Source organism: Astyanax mexicanus, chromosome 12 (assembly GCF_023375975.1).
Source record: "Astyanax mexicanus isolate ESR-SI-001 chromosome 12, AstMex3_surface, whole genome shotgun sequence".
In the NCBI taxonomy this organism is placed as follows: Eukaryota; Metazoa; Chordata; class Actinopteri; order Characiformes; family Acestrorhamphidae; genus Astyanax; species Astyanax mexicanus.
Window position 1 is genome coordinate 50,439,006 of NC_064419.1, and position 22,401 is coordinate 50,461,406.

The 22,401-nt window shown below is 35.6% G+C and overlaps 1 protein-coding gene across 1 annotated transcript; it reads left to right on the top strand.

Moving 5' to 3' along the window:
• Positions 1–766: 766 nt before the first annotated feature.
• LOC103026073 (tumor necrosis factor receptor superfamily member 14-like) lies at positions 767–22,018 on the top strand. Its single transcript, XM_049485627.1, has 8 exons — positions 767–845; positions 1,283–1,408; positions 7,799–7,954; positions 12,947–13,034; positions 18,907–19,091; positions 19,482–19,540; positions 19,722–19,762; positions 20,329–22,018. The coding sequence occupies exons 1-7, from the start codon at positions 833–835 to the stop codon at positions 19,755–19,757; spliced, it is 663 nt and encodes a 220-aa protein (XP_049341584.1). The 5' UTR covers positions 767–832; the 3' UTR covers positions 19,758–19,762; positions 20,329–22,018.
• Positions 22,019–22,401: the final 383 nt, after the last annotated feature.

Below are 22,401 nucleotides of genomic sequence, written 5' to 3' on the forward strand. Positions count from 1 at the left end.
TTATTTAAACAGGCCAGGCTGGCAAACGTTTAAATCTAATAAGAATTTAGCTTAGTTTTATTTTATTTTTTTGCAACTTACTTTTTCATCCAGCAGTCTTATTATAATTTCAATACTTTGACTACTGTGACAAAAATATAATCCGATTTAGATTTTAGAGACAACATTGTGCTATATGATACATGGAATGGTGAATTCAGTGCTGCTCCACTTTTCAAACTTCTTCTTCTTCTTCAGGTTGTATGTTGGTTGAATCCAAAATGAATCCAAATGACTACTTCTCCCTTTTGATTGTCCATTAGTGGATTATTACAGTGTATTACTGTGATTTTCTACAGTAGTGTGATTATTATTGTGGTTTTGGCCGCATTCAGAGTATAAAACTGTAAAAATATTTACAGTAGTTAATTGTGCAGAAACACAGTATACTACTGTGAATTTTACAGCATTTTTTACAGTGTACTTTAAAGAATGTAAAATATAAAACATATTCTGGTTTGTTTAACACTTTTTTTTGTTGAAATAATTTCATATGTTTTTCTTCATAGTTTAGATGACTTTATTATTCATGGACAGCACATTATGCGAACAAGTAAGTGTAATATATATGTTCATATATCTATTGGATTATATACTGAAATTAAGTTTAATTGTCATGGGATTTAAATATAATGCTCAATATAAATTTTGTAAAAACAAAATTTTTATTTATTTATTTATTTGTTCAGAGGAGACTGCCCCAGAACTGTTGTATTGGCTGTTCCTATGTGTTAAATTGTGTTCTGGAGCCTGTAACAGTCTTCAGTTCGAGATCAATGGAAAATGCTGTTATATGTGTAAACCAGGTAAGCATGTTTAATTCTCTAAATCTAAATGATCTAAATCAGTTAAAAAAGACACCAGACTTTATTGTGTAGTACAATGAGTACATAATAAATATATTATTATTGTCATGTTAAAAAAATATATATTTTTAACAGCATGTTTTTTAATACACCTGCCACCACAATACCAATATTGTTACTACCGTTGTTTAGAATAAACATTTTTAACAATGTTGTAAAATTTGCATTTCTACTGTATATTATCAATTAGAAACAGTATTTATAATTTTGTTAGTATTATTATTACTATTATTAAAAGTTTCAAAGGAATAAGATTTTCTTATAACAGAATCTTCCACAGAAAACTCTTTTCTAAAATAACTTCATAACTAAACTGATTACAATTAGAATTTATTTTATATTTTATTTTATTTGAATGTTTGTTTATTTGTTTGTAGGATTTTTTGTAGGGAGGAACTGCACTGAAAACACACAGACTCGCTGTGTTCCCTGTGAAGATTCATGTTATAGCAGTGAACCCAATCACTACTCAGAGTGTAAGAAGTGTACAGTGTGTGATTCTGGTAAGTCTGTGTTTTATTCAGACAGATCTGTGTTTAAAACACTGATTGTATTTTTGTAAGATGTGTTAATTTGTGTTGATTTGTGTTGATTTGTGTTGATTTGTGTTGATTTGTGTTGATTGGTGTTGATTGGTGTTGATTGGTGTTGATTGGTGTTGATTTGTGTTGATTTGTGTTGATTGGTGTTGATTTGTGTTGATTTGTGTTGATTTGTGTTGATTGGTGTTGATTGGTGTTGATTGGTGTTGATTGGTGTTGATTGGTGTTGATTTGTGTTGATTTGTGTTGATTGGTGTTGATTGGTGTTGATTTGTGTTGATTGGTGTTGATTTGTGTTGATTTGTGTTGATTTGTGTTGATTGGTGTTGATTGGTGTTGATTTGTGTTGATTTGTGTTGATTGGTGTTGATTGGTGTTGATTTGTGTTGATTTGTGTTGATTGGTGTTGATTGGTGTTGATTTGTGTTGATTTGTGTTAGGGCTGGGGCGACGCGTCGACATAATCGACGTCATCGATTACGAAAATACATCGATTTGCATAACGTGCGTCGGCGCGTCGTAAATATGATAAGAACTATGTTAATTAACACGGTAACATAGAAGCATAGAACTATTATTTAATTAAAATGATTTTTAAGAACAGCTAAACACAGTTCTGCAAGTCAAACGCGGAGGAGTTCACGTGCGAGAGAGAGAGACACACACACACACACACAGAGAGAGAGAGAGAGAGACACAGAGAGAGAGAGAGAGAGAGAGAGAGAGAGAGAGAGACACAGAGAGAGAGAGAGAGAGAGAGAGAGAGAGAGAGAGAGAGAGAGAGAGAGAGAGAGAGAGAGAGAGAGAGAGAGAGATTCGCTTGTTCTGGTGAGAGCTCATATTCTAGTCCCATACATAATTCTGCAGCTCCCTCAGTGTTTTCTGCAGTATTTTGCGGCTAGCGCGAGCGCTTACAACTGACACCGCGGACCGCGAGGTGCCGCCGCGTTTGTGCCGAATCCGACTCTCTGCTGAATCTGACTCCCGCTTCGCGGACAGAATCGGCACAACACCCCCGCTGTAGAACTGCGGTAGTGAAAACAGCGCTTATAAATAAATTAGTTTAGTTTCACTTTCAGTTTTCGTTATTTTAGTTTTTTTTTTAAATAAAAATATAATTAAAAAACAGACGCCTATATCTCTGACTATTTTCTGGAGCCCGGGTCGGATTTCGGGTCGGGCCTCGGGTCATGTCGGGTTCGGGCAGAGAATCTAAGCTCTAGAGAGCATGGACTCCGGAGAGCAATCTCCAGCTACAAAAAAACGCCAGCGGGCATCTAAAGTTTGGGAGCATTTCACGCAAAAGGGCAACAATGTGGTCCTCTGCCATATGTGCAAAAGGAGCACTTGAAGCGCAAACATCCAGGAGCACTATGTCAACAGGGTCACACAGTAAGTTACCGTTTACATCAGGGTCTCCGCGGGTGTCCTTAAAAAGACTTAAGACTGTCTACCAAAGGTTTTAAACCTGCCACAGGCAGAAATTATACAGTTTTGGTTTATATTTGTGCATGGCATTTCGCAGTTTCCAGAAACAGTAGCATTATTCATAAGTTCAGGTGTTTAGCTAAGCTAGCTGCCTTAAGTTATTTTAGCTAGCGCCGTCGGCGCTGCGGTGTTACACCGTTTTCTGTCACCGTCGGAATTTTGTGACCAGTGCTCACGGTTATGAGCGTTCATTGGCAAAACGGAAGCTTTCTATTCCTACACCTTACCCTCAGCCCTAAACTTAACCGTTTTGGCCAGTCGGGGTAAACATTAGAAACGAACACGTTTCGAATCGGCCAGTGCACCGGTCCGCTGAGAACTACTTGCCCGTGGTCACAAAATCTAGCGGTCACAGAAAACAGTGCAACACACGGTTGTGGTGTATGGGAGCTTATTCATTTTTAGCGTTATAGATCTAAACGTGTTGTACATGTAAGTGATTATAAGTGTGGGGTTTGGTTTAGTAGGCTTGTGTTGTTGTTGTTATTATATATAAATATAGTAATTTATCGTTTGCTTTAAAACGTAAAATAACAATTATTTAAATATGTTTCTCAATAAATAGATTAGTCGACTAATCGAAAAAAATAATCGTTAGAATAATCGTTTAAAAAATAATCGTTAGGGACAGCCCTAATTTGTGTGTTGATTTGTGTTGATTTGTGTTAATTTGTGTTGATGTGTGTTGATTTGTGTTGATTTGTGTTGATTTGTGTTAATTTGTGTTGATTTGTGTTGATTTGTGTTGATGTGTGTTGATTTGTGTTGATTGGTGTTGATTTGTGTTGATTTGTGTTGATTTGTGTTGATTTGTGTTGATTGGTGTTGATTTGTGTTGATTTGTGTTGATTTGTGTTGATGTGTGTTGATTGGTGTTGATTTGTGTGTTGATTTGTGTTGATTTGTGTTAATTTGTGTTGATTTGTGTTGATTTGTGTTGATTTGTGTTGATTGGTGTTGATTTGTGTTGATTTGTGTTGATTTGTGTTGATGTGTGTTGATTGGTGTTGATTTGTGTGTTGATTTGTGTTGATTTGTGTTGATTTGTGTTGATTGGTGTTGATTGGTGTTGATTGGTGTTGATTGGTGTTGATTTGTGTTGGTTTGTGTTGATTGGTGTTGATTGGTGTTGATTGGTGTTGATTGGTGTTGATGTGTGTTGATTTGTGTTGATTTGTGTTGATTTGTGTGTTGGTTTGTGTTGATTGGTGTTGATGTGTGTTAATTTGTGTTAATTTGTGTTGATTTGTGTTAATTTGTGTTGATTTGTGTTAATTTGTGTTAATTTGTGTTGATTTGTGTTAATTTGTGTTGATTTGTGTTGATTTGTGTTAATTTGTGTTGATTTGTGTTAATTTGTGTTAATTTGTGTTGATTTGTGTTAATTTGTGTTGATTTGTGTTGATTTGTGTTAATTTGTGTTGATTTGTGTTGATTTGTGTTAATTTGTGTTGATTTGTGTTGATTTGTGTTGATTTGTGTTGATTGGTGTTGATTGGTGTTGATTTGTGTTGATTTGTGTTGAATGGTGTTGATTGGTGTTGATGTGTGTTGATTTGTGTTGATTTGTGTTGATTTGTGTGTTGGTTTGTGTTGATTTGTGTTGATTTGTGTGTTGGTTTGTGTTGATTTGTGTTGATGTGTGTTGATTTGTGTTGATTTGTGTAGATTTGTGTGTTGGTTTGTGTTGATTTGTGTTGATTTGTGTAGATTTGTGTAGATTTGTGTGTTGGTTTGTGTTGATTTGTGTTGATGTGTGTTGATTTGTGTTGATTTGTGTGTTGGTTTGTGTTGATTTGTGTTGATGTGTGTTGATTTGTGTTGATTTGTGTAGATTTGTGTTGATTTGTGTGTTGGTTTGTGTTGATTTGTGTTGATGTGTGTTGATTTGTGTTGATTGGTGTTGATGTGTGTTGATTTGTGTTGATTTGTGTTGATTTGTGTAGATTTGTGTAGATTTGTGTGTTGGTTTGTGTTGATTTGTGTTGATGTGTGTTGATTTGTGTTGATTTGTGTTGATTTGTGTAGATTTGTGTAGATTTGTGTGTTGGTTTGTGTTGATTTGTGTAGATTTGTGTAGATTTGTGTGTTGGTTTGTGTTGATTTGTGTAGATTTGTGTAGATTTGTGTGTTGATTTGTGTTGATGTGTGTTGATGTGTGTTGATGTGTGTTGATTTGTGTTGATTGGTGTTGATGTGTGTTGATTTGTGTTGATTTGTGTTGATTTGTGTAGATTTGTGTAGATTTGTGTGTTGGTTTGTGTTGATTTGTGTAGATTTGTGTAGATTTGTGTGTTGGTTTGTGTTGATTTGTGTAGATTTGTGTAGATTTGTGTGTTGGTTTGTGTTGATTTGTGTTGATGTGTGTTGATGTGTGTTGATGTGTGTTGATTTGTGTTGATTGGTGTTGATTTGTGTTGATGTGTGTTGATGTGTGTTGATGTGTGTTGATGTGTGTTGATGTGTGTTGATTGGTGTTGATTTGTGTTGATGTGTGTTGATTTGTGTTGATGTGTGTTGATGTGTGTTGATTTGTGTTGATTTGTGTTGATTTGTGTTGATTGGTGTTGATTTGTGTTGATGTGTGTTGATTTGTGTTGATGTGTGTTGATTTGTGTTGATTTGTGTTGATTGGTGTTGATTTGTGTTGATGTGTGTTGATTTGTGTTGATGTGTGTTGATTTGTGTTGATGTGTGTTGATTTGTGTTGATGTGTGTTGATTTGTGTTGATTTGTGTTGATTTGTGTTGATTTGTGTTAATTTGTGTTGATTTGTGTTAATTTGTGTTGATTTGTGTTGATTTGTGTTGATTGGTGTTGATTGGTGTTGATTGGTGTTGATGTGTGTTGATTTGTGTTGATTTGTGTTGATTTGTGTTGAATGGTGTTGATTGGTGTTGATGTGTGTTGATTTGTGTTGATTTGTGTTGATTTGTGTGTTGGTTTGTGTTGATTTGTGTTGATTTGTGTGTTGGTTTGTGTTGATTTGTGTTGATGTGTGTTGATTTGTGTTGATTTGTGTAGATTTGTGTGTTGGTTTGTGTTGATTTGTGTTGATTTGTGTAGATTTGTGTAGATTTGTGTGTTGGTTTGTGTTGATTTGTGTTGATGTGTGTTGATTTGTGTTGATTTGTGTGTTGGTTTGTGTTGATTTGTGTTGATGTGTGTTGATTTGTGTTGATTTGTGTAGATTTGTGTAGATTTGTGTGTTGGTTTGTGTTGATTTGTGTTGATGTGTGTTGATTTGTGTTGATTTGTGTTGATTTGTGTAGATTTGTGTAGATTTGTGTGTTGGTTTGTGTTGATTTGTGTAGATTTGTGTAGATTTGTGTGTTGGTTTGTGTTGATTTGTGTAGATTTGTGTAGATTTGTGTGTTGGTTTGTGTTGATTTGTGTTGATGTGTGTTGATGTGTGTTGATGTGTGTTGATTGGTGTTGATGTGTGTTGATTTGTGTTGATTTGTGTTGATTTGTGTAGATTTGTGTAGATTTGTGTGTTGGTTTGTGTTGATTTGTGTAGATTTGTGTAGATTTGTGTGTTGGTTTGTGTTGATTTGTGTAGATTTGTGTAGATTTGTGTGTTGGTTTGTGTTGATTTGTGTTGATGTGTGTTGATGTGTGTTGATGTGTGTTGATTTGTGTTGATTTGTGTTGATTTGTGTTGATGTGTGTTGATTTGTGTTGATTTGTGTTGATGTGTGTTGATTTGTGTTGATTTGTGTTGATTTGTGTTGATTTGTGTTGATTTGTGTTGATTGGTGTTGATTTGTGTTGATGTGTGTTGATGTGTGTTGATGTGTGTTGATGTGTGTTGATTGGTGTTGATTGGTGTTGATTTGTGTTGATTTGTGTTGATGTGTGTTGATTTGTGTTGATGTGTGTTGATGTGTGTTGATTTGTGTTGATTTGTGTTGATTGGTGTTGATTTGTGTTGATGTGTGTTGATTTGTGTTGATTTGTGTTGATTGGTGTTGATTTGTGTTGATTGGTGTTGATGTGTGTTGATGTGTGTTGATGTGTGTTGATTTGTGTTGATGTGTGTTGATTTGTGTTGATGTGTGTTGATTTGTGTTGATTTGTGTTGATTTGTGTTGATTTGTGTTGATTTGTGTTGATTGGTGTTGATGTGTGTTGATGTGTGTTGATTTGTGTTGATGTGTGTTGATTTGTGTTGATGTGTGTTGATTGGTGTTGATTGGTGTTGATTTGTGTTGATGTGTGTTGATTTGTGTTGATTTGTGTTGATGTGTGTTGATTTGTGTTGATTTGTGTTGATTTGTGTTGATTTGTGTTGATGTGTGTTGATTTGTGTTGATGTGTGTTGATTGGTGTTGATTTGTGTTGGTTTGTGTTGGTTTGTGTTGGTTTGTGTTGGTTTGTGTTGATTTGTGTTGATGTGTGTTGATTTGTGTTGATTTGTGTTGATTGGTGTTGATTTGTGTTGATGTGTGTTGATTTGTGTTGATGTGTGTTGATTTGTGTTGATTTGTGTTGATTTGTGTTGATTTGTGTTGATGTGTGTTGATTTGTGTTGATTTGTGTTGATGTGTGTTGGTTTGTATTGGTTTGTGTTGATTTGTGTGTTGATGTGTGTTGATGTGTGTTGGTTTATGTTGATTTGTGTTGATGTGTGTTGGTTTGTGTTGGTTTGTGTTGATGTGTGTTGGTTTGTGTTGGTTTGTGTTGATTGGTGTTGATTTGTGTTGATGTGTGTTGGTTTGTGTTGGTTTGTGTTGGTTTGTGTTGATTTGTGTTGATGTGTGTTGATGTGTGTTGATTTGTGTTGGTTTGTGTTGATTTGTGTCGATTTGTGTTGATTTGTGTTGATTTGTGTTGATTTGTGTTGATTGGTGTGTTGTACAGGTTTAGGGTTGAGGGTAAAGACCTCCTGCACTGCAGTTTCAGATTCAGTGTGTGAGGTTTTAGACGGACACTACTGTACTGACAGAACCGGAGAAAGCTGTTCACGAGCACTGAGACACGCCCCCTGCAGCCCGGGACAATTTATAGTGAACACAGGTTAGTATAATACAGCTACAGTAGGTAACACTTTATAATACTGTTCCATAGTTAATAGGTAACTAAGCAGTAACTAAGCAGGAACTAATTAATAGTGCTGCATTAACACCTAAATATTTTCTATTAACTACCAGGGAGTACTGAATAATTACTCAGTAGATAGTACTGAACTAATGATTATAGTAGTTCACTATTAACTTCACAATAATTACTGAGACTTACATATCTCCCAGAGAACTACTTACTAATTATGTCTCCTTTATTATAACTACTTATTAATTACTTAATTACCTTATTATCATCATTATCTTATTATTATCATTATATTAAAAGATAAAAAATAATAAAAAATAACGTAATATTATTACATAGTAGACATTATTTATGTTCTCCAGAAGACTCTAAGACTGACTGTACTCAATTTTGTTTTAATGGTCACTGCTTTAATTTTCAGCACCAACCTTATAAACGTTCATCTTTAGCCTTGCAGTCTCACAGACTTTTAGTGCCCATTATTAGGGTAATTACGGTAATTCCACAGCGCCGGACCGCTAGCCTCTATCAGTGTGTTTATCTGCTGCTGCAGGTTATTCTATCAGTGGTGATATTAAAGTCGGTGACACCACTTATCATATATTAACCTTACTTACCTTAGTATGCTCAATATCTTCCAAATGTTAGACACACTGAAATGTGCAGTAGTCTGCTTAACCCCCATTTGTGTAATATTCTGTCAGTGTGTTACAGGTGTTTATTCTAAACCTGTGCTCTTCTTCAGTCCTCCTGGAGATGTGCTCAGTAGAAGTGATGGCTCACATACAGCTTTACTGTAGGCTGTGTCCTACATCCTTATTCTGGGGGAAATCATGTTTAAATTAATAAATATTTGTGTTAGATAACGAACTAGGCATCCCTGTGTTCTTCATAGATAATTAATAAGGGGTCCCTGTCTTCTTTTTTCGGGAGTTAACAGCAGCACATGGTAACCCATTACTAATGACTGAGCAGTTACTGTGTTCTTCTTTAGGAGTTACTGTAGATCATGTCACAGTATTATATAGGGAAATATACATTAATAATAATAATAATAATAATAATAATAATAATAATAATAATAATAACACACATTTAACCTAGCTAACGAACACACACACATTTAAACTAGCTAACACAATTAACCTAGCTAACACACACATTTCCCCTAGCTAACTTAGCTTGCTAACTAACACCCATATAACCTAGCTAACTACACACACACATTTAACTTGCTAACACACATATAACCTAGCTAACTAACCCACACATAAAAGTTAACTTAGCTAGCTAACTAACACACATTTAAACTAGCTAACTAACACACACATAACCTAGTTAACTTAGCTGGCTAACGCTAACTACACACACAACTTAGCTAACCTAGCTAACACACATCCTAAAGCTGGTTAACAACCCACAAAGAGTCCTCCTCTGATCCGGGGGTAAAATCAGCTGGAAAAGATCTCAATATCTTGATTACTAGTTTATTTTCAATCAAATACAGAAATATGAAAGCAGCAGAGTCTCTCTTAATCCTCCTCCAGCAGCAGCAGCAGCAGCATCAGCACAGCAGAGAATTTACACGAAGGACCAGGAGAGCTGCGTCCGCTGTGAAATTACCGTAATTACCCTAATAGTGCGCAGTTAAATAAATCTCTGTGAGACTGCAAAGGCTGAAGATGCACTTTTATAAGGCTGATACCTAGTATTAAAGCAATGATTGTTACATTATTACTGTCTTACAGTCATTCTTAGAGTCTTAGATGCCTTCTGGAGAACTTTCATCAATGTCTTCTATGCAATAATATTACGTTATAATGTTGTTTTTTTCTTCCAAAAATTGATGGTTAAGCAGAGTAATACACACTGAAGTATTTTTACTATATGTTGCTAATATTTGGAAGGAACTGAGGATAAGGTAATTAAGGTTACCACTACTACAAATGGTGTCACTTGCTTAATTCAAATATGCCTTCAATTAATATGCATTTAACTCAAATATGCCTGATTTAGATCTATAGTTCCCCAGGTGGGATGTAAGGGTTTTCAGTAGTTAATGTTGATTTGAGCAGTAATTAATGAATAGTTATTATAAAGGAGACATCATTAGTAAGTAGTTCTCTGGGAGATATGTAAGTAATTATTGTGGAGTTAATAGTGAACTACTATAATCATTAGTTCAGTACTATCTACTGAGTAATTATTCAGTACTCCCTGGTAGTTAATAGAAAATATTTAGGTGTTAATGCAGCACTATTAATTAGTTCCTGCTTAGTTACTTATTAACTATGGAACAGTATTATAAAGTGTTACCGCTACAGTATAAACCAGAAACCTTCAACTTTAGCTTTTTATAATTTTAATATAATTATCATGTTACTCTGCTTTTAGACTGATTTCACACAGCAATTTAAGTGCATTACTTTGAACCCCAGCATATTTTGTTTATATATATATATACTTAATGAAAGTGATTTTGAAGTCTGGATATTTACTATCAGCTGCTTATAAAATTAGTTACTATTATAATTGTCACGAGTGACCCAGGCAGGGAGACGAGGAGGCGGACACAGGTGCAGGTAAGGGCGATATAAATAAATAATTTATTAAATAAATAACAAAGAAACAAGGAAACGAGGAACAAGTAAACATGTAACAAAGAAACACAAATAACCAATAACAAACGAGTGATGATAATAATGATAAGCAAACAGGGAATATATACAGGGAGCTAAACTAGGAATAAACACAAAGCAGGGGTATGTACAAGGAACTAGGGAACACGGAGCTAAACAAGAGACTAGAAAAACCAAACAAGAAATAAACAAAACTAAACAGGGCAGGGATATATTAACAAGGGAATAAACTAATAAACACAAGCAGAGTAATATACAAGGAACTAGGGCTAGGGCTAGAAATAACAAAGAGACACGGAGAGACAAACAACAGGGGTTAGTGCAAAGACCGACGGAGGACAAGGTGGCAGAGGAGAGCTATTTATAGTACATAAAACACACTAGAATTGGAAACACCTGGGGAAGGGGTGGAGCTACAAATTAGAAACACATGGTGGAAATCTACTGACAGGAGACACAGAGAGGCACAGGTCACGTGGGGAAGACACACAGAGACACGAAACAGGGCTAAGACCTGACAATAATAAAGAGTTCTTCAGCAAAAGTATCAGATAAATACTTTTTTATTATAATACGCACAAAATTACACACTATGCAAACTTAAAATATATATATATAAATATATATATACAAAATGGACTCTACAAGTAAATATTATTGACTGAAAAAAGCGTTTTTAGTAGAGTTTTTTTGACGAATCAGCGACAGCAATGAGGTCATGAGATTTACCTCAGTAAAAGTAAATACGCAGATTATGGTGTTTTGATGCAATAAATGATGTTATAATGAAAGAATATGCATTAAAATATAAAGGTAAGTCTATTTATTATGTGTACTTAGCAGTAGATTTCTTAAAAACACTTCAGTTCAGTGCTGTTGTTAGAAACTATAGGGTTTCCTCTTTGTCACGATATATGAATCATGTTAGACCGTCGACGCATTACTGAGTAATTGAGCCATATATAAACAATGCGCGGTTATTTATTACTGGGGTTATAAGAGGCTGAAATAGCGCTTCCCAGTGCTCAGTGCAGTTACACACTCCCACCGGTAGAGGGCTCTAAAGCACTTTAAGTGAAGTTTTTAGATGAATAATAATGGCCCATGGTTTATATTAGCATAACTCTTTTTTTGTATGTTCTAAAAAAAGAGACATTTAGAGATTTACATGTTTTCATGTTTTATTATATGTTTCTGTGTGATGGGAACATTGGCCTAGGAACCGGGGGTTGTGTCCCACCCAATATCAGAATAGGTGCATTTGTGCCCCCAAAAATAATAAAGCAGAAAAGCAGAAATAAACTTATTTTGAAAGCGCGCAGAAATGTGCATCCTCCTAACAACAGTAAATATAATGTGGAGTAAAATGTTTAGGTTGTAAAGTCACCTTTAGTTGGATTTAACTATTAATAAACAGAAGTACGGGAAAATGTATTTTGTTTATTTGTGATTAACTGTAATTCCATATACTGTAAGTCACTATAGGGTGGGCTTTGATTCATTTTAGCAAATGTATCCCCAACCCCTCAATATCACTCGCCTTTGGATGGGCAGAGCTGTAGGGGGCTGGCAGATGTAGGGGAGAAATTACAAATGCTGGGTCTCAAAACTCCAACTCCCAGAATCCCCGGCGGTGATCAGCATCAACCTGCTGCACCTGTGTAGCACTCTATAAAAACCCCAGTTAAATCACACCTTTCCATCACACCTTTGTACAGGTTAAACAAGACAAGACTAGAACACAAGAGAAAACAAGATGAAAAGAGTAAAGAAAGTCATAAAAGAACCCCAAGACAAGAATAAAGAAAAGAAAACAATCTGTATAATTTAATTTTAAATTAATTTAAAGTTAAAACATAAAGTGAAGACAGAGAGAGGAGTTCTGACTTGTGTTTTATTTGAGTGTAAATAATTTTGAGCTGAAAGCTGTATTTAGTTTATAGACGCCAAGAGTGGCGCCTTTTTTCTACACCTTTTTTGGGGTGGTTTTTTCCACCAATTCTCCTAGTCTCCTCTGTGGAGAATCAATAAGCTATTAAATAAAATAAACGTATTAAAGCATATCTATCTAAGTAAATAAAGGAATGAATTAATAAATACATATAAATATATTTATTATAAACGTATATAAACGTCTGCTCAGCACTTGGATCCACCACCTACCCTAACTGTAATATTCTGTTCCTGGTATTTTTATAAAACTCTTGATAGTTTTTGTTTCTGAATCTCGTCTCCATCATTTCACTGCTCCTGGTTCAGCATCAGGACTCAGGAGGTGTTGTGTTACTGATTGTAACAGAGCTGAACTTGTGTGTTACAGGAACAGCAGATAGAGATACTGTATGTTCTGGATGTGCAGAAGGAACTTTCTCTAACGGATCTCTACACACCTGCCAGACTCACTCACAGTATGTACTTACAATAACAAATATTATTACAATATATGTATGTGTAGTTTATTCTATAAACTACAGACAACATTTCTCCCAAATTCCATAAAATATTCTCATTTAGAGCATTTATTTACAGAAAATGAGAAATGACTGAAATAATAAAAAAGATGCAGAACTTTCAGACCTCAAATAATACAAAGAAAACAAGTTCATATTCATAAAGTTTTAAGAGTTCAGAAATAAACAATATTTGGTGGATTTTGGTGGATTTTTTTCATGCATCTTGGCATTATGTTCTCCTCCACCAGTCTTACACACTGCTTTTGGATAACTTTATGCCACTCTTGATTGGTTTAATGGTTTGTGATCATCCATCTTCCTCTTGATTATATTCCAGAGGTTTTACATTTGGTAAAATCAAAGAAACTCATCATTTTAAGTGCTCTATTATTTTTTTCAGAGCCGTATAAGGAGGACCCATCCTCCTCGGGTCAGATACAGGTGTTGGAGAATGAAAGTGAAACACCTGGGGCCAGTTGTTCAAAAAATGTAATCCGGATCAAAATTATCCAGATTTGGTAATCACATTTTTTGCTATCCAGGATCAGGTGATCTGTCTTACTTTTAAGACAGTTTTTCAAAGCAATATTGGATTGGATCAACCTGATCCAGAAACACAGTTTTCAGGATTACCTAATCCGGATTACCAGCTATGTAAAAAACAGATAGAAGAACCAACAGGGGTTGATGACTCCTTTTCTTGCAGTAACAAGATACTGCTTATTGCAAAACAATACGAGCAATTGAGCGTTTAAATGGAGTTCTGCAGAGACGCTTTGCATGCCTTAACTATTTGCGAGTCGAACCACAGGGAGCATGCAACATAACACTTGCATGTATTGTCCTGCCCAATGTTGCTACCAGACGCAATGTCCCTCTCTGTGATGTTTATGATGCACCTGAGCCTGTTGAAGAACCAGAACAAACTCTGGTGTTCTTTTCAATTGTTCGTAATTATTTTTGACAGCTTCATATCTGATAAATGTTTCTTTGACATTAATATACAGTGATGAATGACAGTGACGTAGATGAAAAAATGAATATATTATTTTTGTTTGTTATTGAAATCTTTTGGGGGGTTTATTTAATGGGGTCAAGATTGTTTTTATTTTTACGTTACTATAGTAAAAGGCTTAATTGGTAGCCAATGTCTACTTTATTACTGTAACGGTTAAACAGGTCAAGTGCAAAATAGAAGTAAATGTATATACACTAAATTGTACAAATGTATTTTTTTTTACTTTAAAACTTTGATTTTAAAGTTTTACCACATTTACTTCCTGAAATCCCCCTTGAAATCCTACCCCTTGTTGGGATCAGGGTAATCCAGTTTTTTTGGATCAAAGTTATCCAAATCCTACTGAAAAGTTTTGAACAACAGAAACTGAAGGTTTGATCCATTTACAAACTAGGATTGGATTACGTGATCTGATCCGATTTCAGAATGCTTCTTTCCCTTTTGAACAACCCGTTTTCCAGATTTGATCCAATCCGATAACCAAAATCCGATCAGATTACCTCTGAACAACTGGCCCCTGGTTTTAGAGCACAATAATTGATTGTGGTGACGGACAGTTCTGGTGGAAACAGGAGAGTTGAGGTGCACATTGAATTCTGCGTGATTTGATCAGCCGTGGTTTTATGTTTTTTGGATACAATCCGGGTTAGCACCCGAACATCCCTTTCAGACAGCTTCCTCCACAGTTAATCCTGTTGGATGTGGTTGGTTCTTCTTGGTGGTATGCTGGCTGACATTACCCTGGATACCGTGGCTCTTGATGCATCACAAAGACTTGCTGTCTTGGTCACAGATGCTCCAGCAAGACGTGCACCAACAATTTGACCTCTTTTGAACTCTGGTATGTCCCCCATAATGTTGTGTTCATTGTAATATTTAGAGCAGAACTGTGCTCTTACCCTGCTAATTGAACCTTCACACTCTGCTCTTACTGGTGCAATGTGCAATTAATGAAGATTGAACACCAGGCTGCTCCAATTTAGCCATGAAACCTAAAATCCCACAATAAAATGATGACAGGTGTTTCAGTTTCATTCTCCAACCCCTGTATATTATAAATAAATATTAAAAGTTATTATAATCCACACAGGTCTGATATATTCAGGTGAATATTTATACCAGCAGTAGAAGCAGTTAGAGTTAATTCCTAGTAAGAGTTTATGTAAATGTGAGCAGCTGGTCTGAGGCAGGTGAATAAGCTGGATGAGGATCAGCTGATCTGTGGTGGGTAAAGGGAAAGCCTGACATCCAGAAACTTCCATCAGTCTTTGTAAATATTTGGACGGGACTTTTTCCAAACTAAATGTGATGCAGTTCAGCTCAGCATGCAGCCAATAGCGGCTGATTTCATCATTTACAGTGTAAAAATGTGTTTATCTAGAAAGAGGTCTGAGCAGCATTGTATCACAGCAGTCACTGTAATACTGTCACTGTAGTTCACTGCTGCCATCAGACTAAAACTACAAAGCTTTTGTGTTTCTATAATATAATAATGGATGCTGTCTGTTCTGAACAATTCAGCCATTTATAAACACGTCATACAAATGTCATAAGCCAGACATAGACTCTTCTACAAACAAATACAAGAACATTCTTCTTATTTATTTATTTATTTATTTTGTTTGATGAATGACGTCTGTTGTTCACTAGAATATTATCTTCTAACAAACCAAACAGGAATAGTGAGCCAAGGAGTTTCAAAAATTAAAAAAAAAAAAAAAACAGTAATAATTAAAGATGTGTAAAGTATCTCCATTCATTACTCTGTAGGTAGAATAGAGTTTAGATACTCGGATTTAATAAAATACTTCTGTAGAAGTAAAAAAAGTATCAACTCAGACTTTTTACTCTTTAAGTAAAAGTGTTTATGAAACGTTCTGGTTTAAAACTACTTAAAGTATAAAAGTAAAAGTAAAGTAAGCAGAAAAAAAATATATAAAGCCATTAGGAACAAAAGCTTAGGCCACGCCCACAGAGTCCTATAGTGCACTACACCCCAGTGTGATATTGTCAGCAGGAGGGTAAATAGTGATGTAGTTTAATACTGAGATCAGGCAGTTCATTATTATAAAAAATACAGGCAAATACCCAGCTGAGTTTATCCTGGAGGAACAAGACACACCCAGCATGGAAATATAGTGTAACTGGAGCCTGTGGGAAAAACACAACACATGCACTTCATAATCTGATTACTGCAGATCGTCAGATCGTGAGCTTTGGTAGATAAATTAAGATAGTTGATAATAATGCAGTTTAACAAGTCAGAAAACAATCAGATTTACTGTACAACCAGCCAATAATCTCTCAGGATAAAACGTGACATACATGAGAAAAATCCAGTTTTTTTTAATCAGATTTCTTAATAAGATTTGTAGACTTAAGCTACGTTACAGCAGGTAAAAACCCAATGTGTATTTTAGTCTGTTCACACTATAATGTGATCTGTGTCCGACGCTGATTTGAACAGTTCACGCTCCTTAACTGTGGTTTATGCTCTAAAGAGCAGCAGAGCTTCATGTGAAGTTTCGGTTTCATCTTTTCCAGCATTTTAGGAGTCATAATACAGTTTCAGTTTCTGCAGCTGAGCTAATCACTGAGAATGAGCTCCAGATCACTGTAAAAATCACACGCTATTCAGCTACAGACAGAAAACCCTTTCTCTAAACTTAATTTTAATAAGCTTGTTATTTATTTTTTTTATTTTTGATGCAACAGCAGCGTCCAGTGGCTTTGTTTGCCGTTTTATTAGAAACACTGAGCGGTTAAAACACAAGTATTGCATTGCCGTGTATCAGATATATATTGGATTTTAAACCACTTATGAAAGTGGCCCAAATCAGAATTGTAAATATCAGATTCAGGGTGTTTTTGCTGTTCCAACTGACACACAAACAACACATCTGTATCATATTCAACCAAAAAGATCAGATTTGAGAAAACTTTTACCTGCTGTATGAATGTCAGGAAATGACCCAGGCAGGGAGACGAGGAGGCGGACACAAGTGCAGGTAGGGTGAAATCAATAAATAATAATTTAATAAATAAATAACAAGTAACAAAGAAACAAGAAACAAGTAAACACTAAAACACGGAACAGGGAGATATATACAATGAACTAGGGAATAAACTAAATGTCTGAAAATAACCAGAAAACAAATGAGAGGAACCAGAGAACTAAAACAAACAAACTAGAGATAATAATAATGATAAACAAACAGGGAATATATACAAGGGGCTAAACTAGGAATCAACACAAAGCAGGGGTATTTACAAGGAACTAGGGAACACAGAAATAAACAAGAAACTAGAAATATAAACAAGAGATACAGAAACTAAGGCGTGAGGAACAGAGGCTATTAAACACAGAGAGAGACAAACGACAGTGGAAGGTGCAAAGACCGACGGAGACAAAGTGGCAGAGGAGGGCTATTTAAAGAAACAGGAAACACACTATAATTAGAAACACCTGGGGAAGGGGCGGAGCTACAAATGAGACACAGGTGGAAAAGTACTGAGACGGGAGACACAGGGGAGCACAGGTCACGTGGGGAAGACACACAGAGACACGAGACGAGGCCAAGACGTGACAATGAATAAATCCTTAGAGTTTGCTGTTTACATGACTATTTGAATAATCAAATAACTACAGAAATCAGATTAATCAATTAATTAATGTCAAATTAATCATTATACCATTATACATAAAATCAGCTTTTTATTAGACAGTTCTCCAGGATAACTGTTGCAGGCAGCTGCTGGATGGATGGATATATGGATGGGTGGATAGATATATGGATAGGTGGATGGATGGGTGGATAGATGGATGGATGGATATATGGATGGATGGATATATGGATGGATGAATATATGGACGGATATATAGATGGATGGATATATAGATGGATGGATATATGCATAGGTGGATATATGGATGGATGGATGGATGGATGGATGGATGGGTGGATAGATGGATGGATGGATATATGGATAGGTGGATATATGGATGGATGGATGGAAATATAGGTGATGGATATATAGATAGATGGATATATGGATAGGTAGATATATGGATGGATGGATATATGGATGAATGGATATTTGGGTGGACGGATGGGTCGATGGATGGATGGATATATGGATGGATGGACGGATAAATGGATGGGTAGATATATGGATAGGTAGATATATGGATGAATGGATATTTGGGTGGATGGATGGATGGATGCTTTATTGATCCTGAAGGAAATTTAGCAGGCAGTAGTAGTTACACAACACAGTAGAAACAAACAAACAATAATAGGAGAGGTGCAGTAATAACAAACAGTAAGAAATATAACATTATAGAAGATTTTAACTTAGATAAGATACATTACTTATAAGATATAAGTAAACATAAAACATGCTGAAAGGAGAGTATATACATAAATATATAAATACAAAAACTATATAAAGTGTGGAAGTAAGCAGCTGTAGATATGAGATAGAATAAATTATATAAATATAAAGTATATAAATAAAGAGGGGAAAGCAGGTATCAGCAGATACACAGACACATACTAAACATTAACCAGTGTGAGTATTGTATTTAAATTAAGTGTGAGTATTGTATTTAAATTAAGTGTGAGTATTGTATTTAAATTAAGTGTGAGTATTGTATTTAAATTAAGTGTGAGTATTGTAGTGTGCAGGAGTGTGAATGTACAGGATGTACAGTAAAGTAAAATAGAGTCACAGAGTGTAGCTGTACATGTTGTACAGAGTGTGATTATATTAATTATTTAAATGGTCTGTTTAATTTCTCTCTGATAGGTGTGAAGATCGAGGACTGATTGTAATAAAACCTGGATCTAATTCCTCTGATGCTGAATGTGGGAATAAATCCTCTCCTGCTCAGATCGCTGGAGTTACTACTGTTCTTATTGTTTTGGCTCTTGTAGCAGCAGCAGTAACTTTGTTTACATTTAGAAAGAAAGATGGGATTCCCCAAAATACAGGTAAGAATTTGAATATGTATTTAACAGTCTAGACCTAGGGCCCTATTTTATTTATCTATAGGTGAGCTGTGCACCATGCAGCTTGATTTAAGGCGTCAGTGTGTCTTTGCTATCGTAACGACGGGAAAAGTACACCTTGCGCAGCTTAAAATGCACAAAAGTCATGTAGTAGTTCTCTTAATTAATGATAGATGTGGTTCATTTTTAACATAACGTGAAATGAACCAATCAGAGTGTCTCTTGTTCATCATTCTCTTTAAGAGTAGATCAGGTGAGCTCTGTCTTTGGTGGATTGCTATTTTAATGGTGCAGCTACCTGGACGTGTCATTAATGATTAATTGTTGTTTTGTGATCACTTTATGTACCTGGTATCCGTGTTTTATGACCAGCTGAGAAGGGTCACACACTCAGGAGTGAGTGGAGTGAAGATATAGAACAAGAGGAACCTGTAAGTACTGGTGTTTAATTTGGATAAAAAGTACATTTATAAAAACTGATAAATGATATTCTTTAAACACATTTTTTTTTTTTGCAAATGAACTTTTCATATTGTGTTCATGCAAAATATGTCAAGTTATGATTGACAATATCCAAACTCATTCAAATTTCTCTGCTGTGTTTTTTCTAAGGTATCTTCCACAACAGTCACACCGATTTTAATGTAAAGCAGGTGAGAAACTGAGAATTTTATTTGATTTTGAACTGTATAATAAATTATAATAAATTATACAATTATAACTCTCTATTCTGTTTGTGTTTAATTATGATTGGCTGACTCTGTCATGTGATTAGATTTCCTCTCACATGATGGATAGAGAAGTGGTATAATGATGATATCACGCTCTGGTTTTGTTTATTGTTATTTTAGGTTTATCTCTGTATTTTTCATCTTGTGCTGTTTCCTGTTTTCCCTGCCATGTGCTCTATATCACATGGTCCTGTTTTTCCTGCCATGTCACCTCTTTGTATCCACCCTAGTCTTCAGTGTTTCCACCTGCCTGTTTGTAACCACGCCCCCTATTTACCTTCTCCATGTGTTTCCTGTTTCCTGTCCTACTGTAGGTCTGTGTTTATTAATATCCTCTTTGTTTCAGTGTTTCACGTCTGTCTGGTTGTTTTGATTTATTTTCTTGTTTCCTCAGTTAAAGTCTTGTCTGTTTAGTGTCGGTTCCTGAACCATTAGAATTTGTTCCTTTCGGTTAATAAATTACATGTTTTTTTTTTGTGTGTGTGCAGAGAATCGTCTCATCCTCCTCTAAGTAAAATCTGGAAACGGGAACAAGGCATCACATGAGGTGATAAACAGGTGAGGCATCAGTAAGAATCAGTCCAGGTAAAACTGTTTAAACTCAGAACGTTTATTATTGTACAGCAGGAAAGAGCTTTACAGCTAAATTACAACCAACACTGAAAACTGATCAACAGCAAGCATCAACACCAAGAGTTATAAAAGCACTGAGGATCCATTCTCACACTTTATTATAAAATAATTGGTCTCCTCCAGCAAACAAAAGCTTACACCTTTTTATAGACTTTAATGTTAATTTGTTCATTTGTCAGCTCGTTCTCAAAGTGTGAACCTAAATAAAGTGCTACCAGAATAGACAATGTTCAACACTGATGCACCTCAAAGTTTTAGATTATTTGACTCTGTTTTTCATCTATTTAAATATGCTGATGATTTGGCACTCCTTGGTTTATTGAAGGTAAAGAAATAAAGTTGTGCAGAGAGACAGTACCTGAAACACAGTCAGAGCTCTCCAGAACCGTCATTTTGAGATTAATGACTAAAAAATGAAGGAGAGGATTTTCATAAGTAGAGAGCACACTATTTATCTAGTTATCATTTGTACCAAATGCAGTAGAAATTATGAATCATTATAAATTAAGTGTGTAATTCATTATTTCATTTTTTAGACATGTTATTTGTTGTAGATGTCTTAATGCAATTAGACCAAAAACTAATTTATTGTGGACAATAAACATGTTCTATAACGGGGTTCGGCAGTAGGTGACCGTGGCCCAGATGAGGGCCGCAAGCATGAAACATCTGGCCTGTGAGGTTATTTAAACTATAATGAACAACAATGAAAAATATAAATAATAAAATGCTCCTCTGGTGAGCTTTTGTTTATATTCCTCCCCCTCTCTGTCTCTCTGTCGCGCTCAGCGTGACTTTAGTTTCTGCCTGTTCTCAATTTTCTACCCGTTCTTGGGCTCCCTATCTTCTTATAAGGGCGTTTTTTCCCGGTCGTGTCCCAATTCATTAGCCGGGACAGCGGTAGTGTATTAGAGCGCGACCCTGACGACTCGAGTTTGATCCTGTGTGAGGAGCGGTTTGTTTATTTATTTATTTATTCCTTTATTCTTGGGTTTACCTGCATCATTTTCCAAAAACTGTTCTCATTGTATTACTTATTGCACTTTTCCACCAAAAGAACTTTGGTTCTTGAACCAGTTCTGTTCAGACTTGTTCTACAAATAAAGTTGAGTTGAGTTGAGTTCTGGAATATGGATTCATCTTCAGCATGAACTCTCTAACTCTGCAATGTAGCATCTGCAGAGGGTGGTGAAGGCTGCACAGAGGATTGTTGGAGTCAGCCTCCCCAGCACCACAGACATTTACACCTCCAGATGCAGGAAAAGGGCCACCTGCATCAGGAAGGATCCCACCCATCCAGCACACGCACTTCCTGTCCCGCCCTCCTCAGGCCGGAGGCTGCGGAGCATTAAGTGCAAAACAACAAGACTCAGAAACAGCTTCATTCCGGAAGCTGTAAGACTCTTAAACTCCACTTAACAAACACACTGCACTGACACCAAGGACAAATTACTGTTTACAAACACTGTCACTTTAAACCACACTAACACACCTCATGAACCACATGTGATGCGAATGACAATAAAATCTCCTTGAATCCTTGAATCTTCGTTTTTACACTATTTATGTTTTATTTTTTGTGTATAAAAATGTACATAAAAATAAATTATTTGGAAATGTATTCATTTGTGAATGTATTTGTTACATGCTGAATAATCATTATTGTAGGTAGCTAATTGTTAGATAATCTAAGTAATTATACTTTAAGCTCTTCACATGTAGGCAGCTGTTATAATCATACATGTTACTGTTTAACATGTTATTGTTTATCTAACGTTGTACTGTAATATCTTGGCCTTATTACAGGATGCATCTCAGAGCAAAACAGATGCTTCATTTTTATCCACTCCATCACTGCTGAGCCTGACTGTTAGCATCACGGCTAACTTACTCCATCACTGCTGAGCCTGACTGTTAGCATCACGGCT

Excerpts from the sequence above, each read along its gene's own strand:
- LOC103026073 (XM_049485627.1), top strand. Across the intron at positions 13,035-18,906 it reads ACCTGCCAGACTCACTCACA|GTGTGAAGATCGAGGACTGA; the intron begins GTATGTACTTAC and ends TCTCTCTGATAG. Across the intron at positions 19,092-19,481 it reads TGGGATTCCCCAAAATACAG|CTGAGAAGGGTCACACACTC; the intron begins GTAAGAATTTGA and ends TTTTATGACCAG.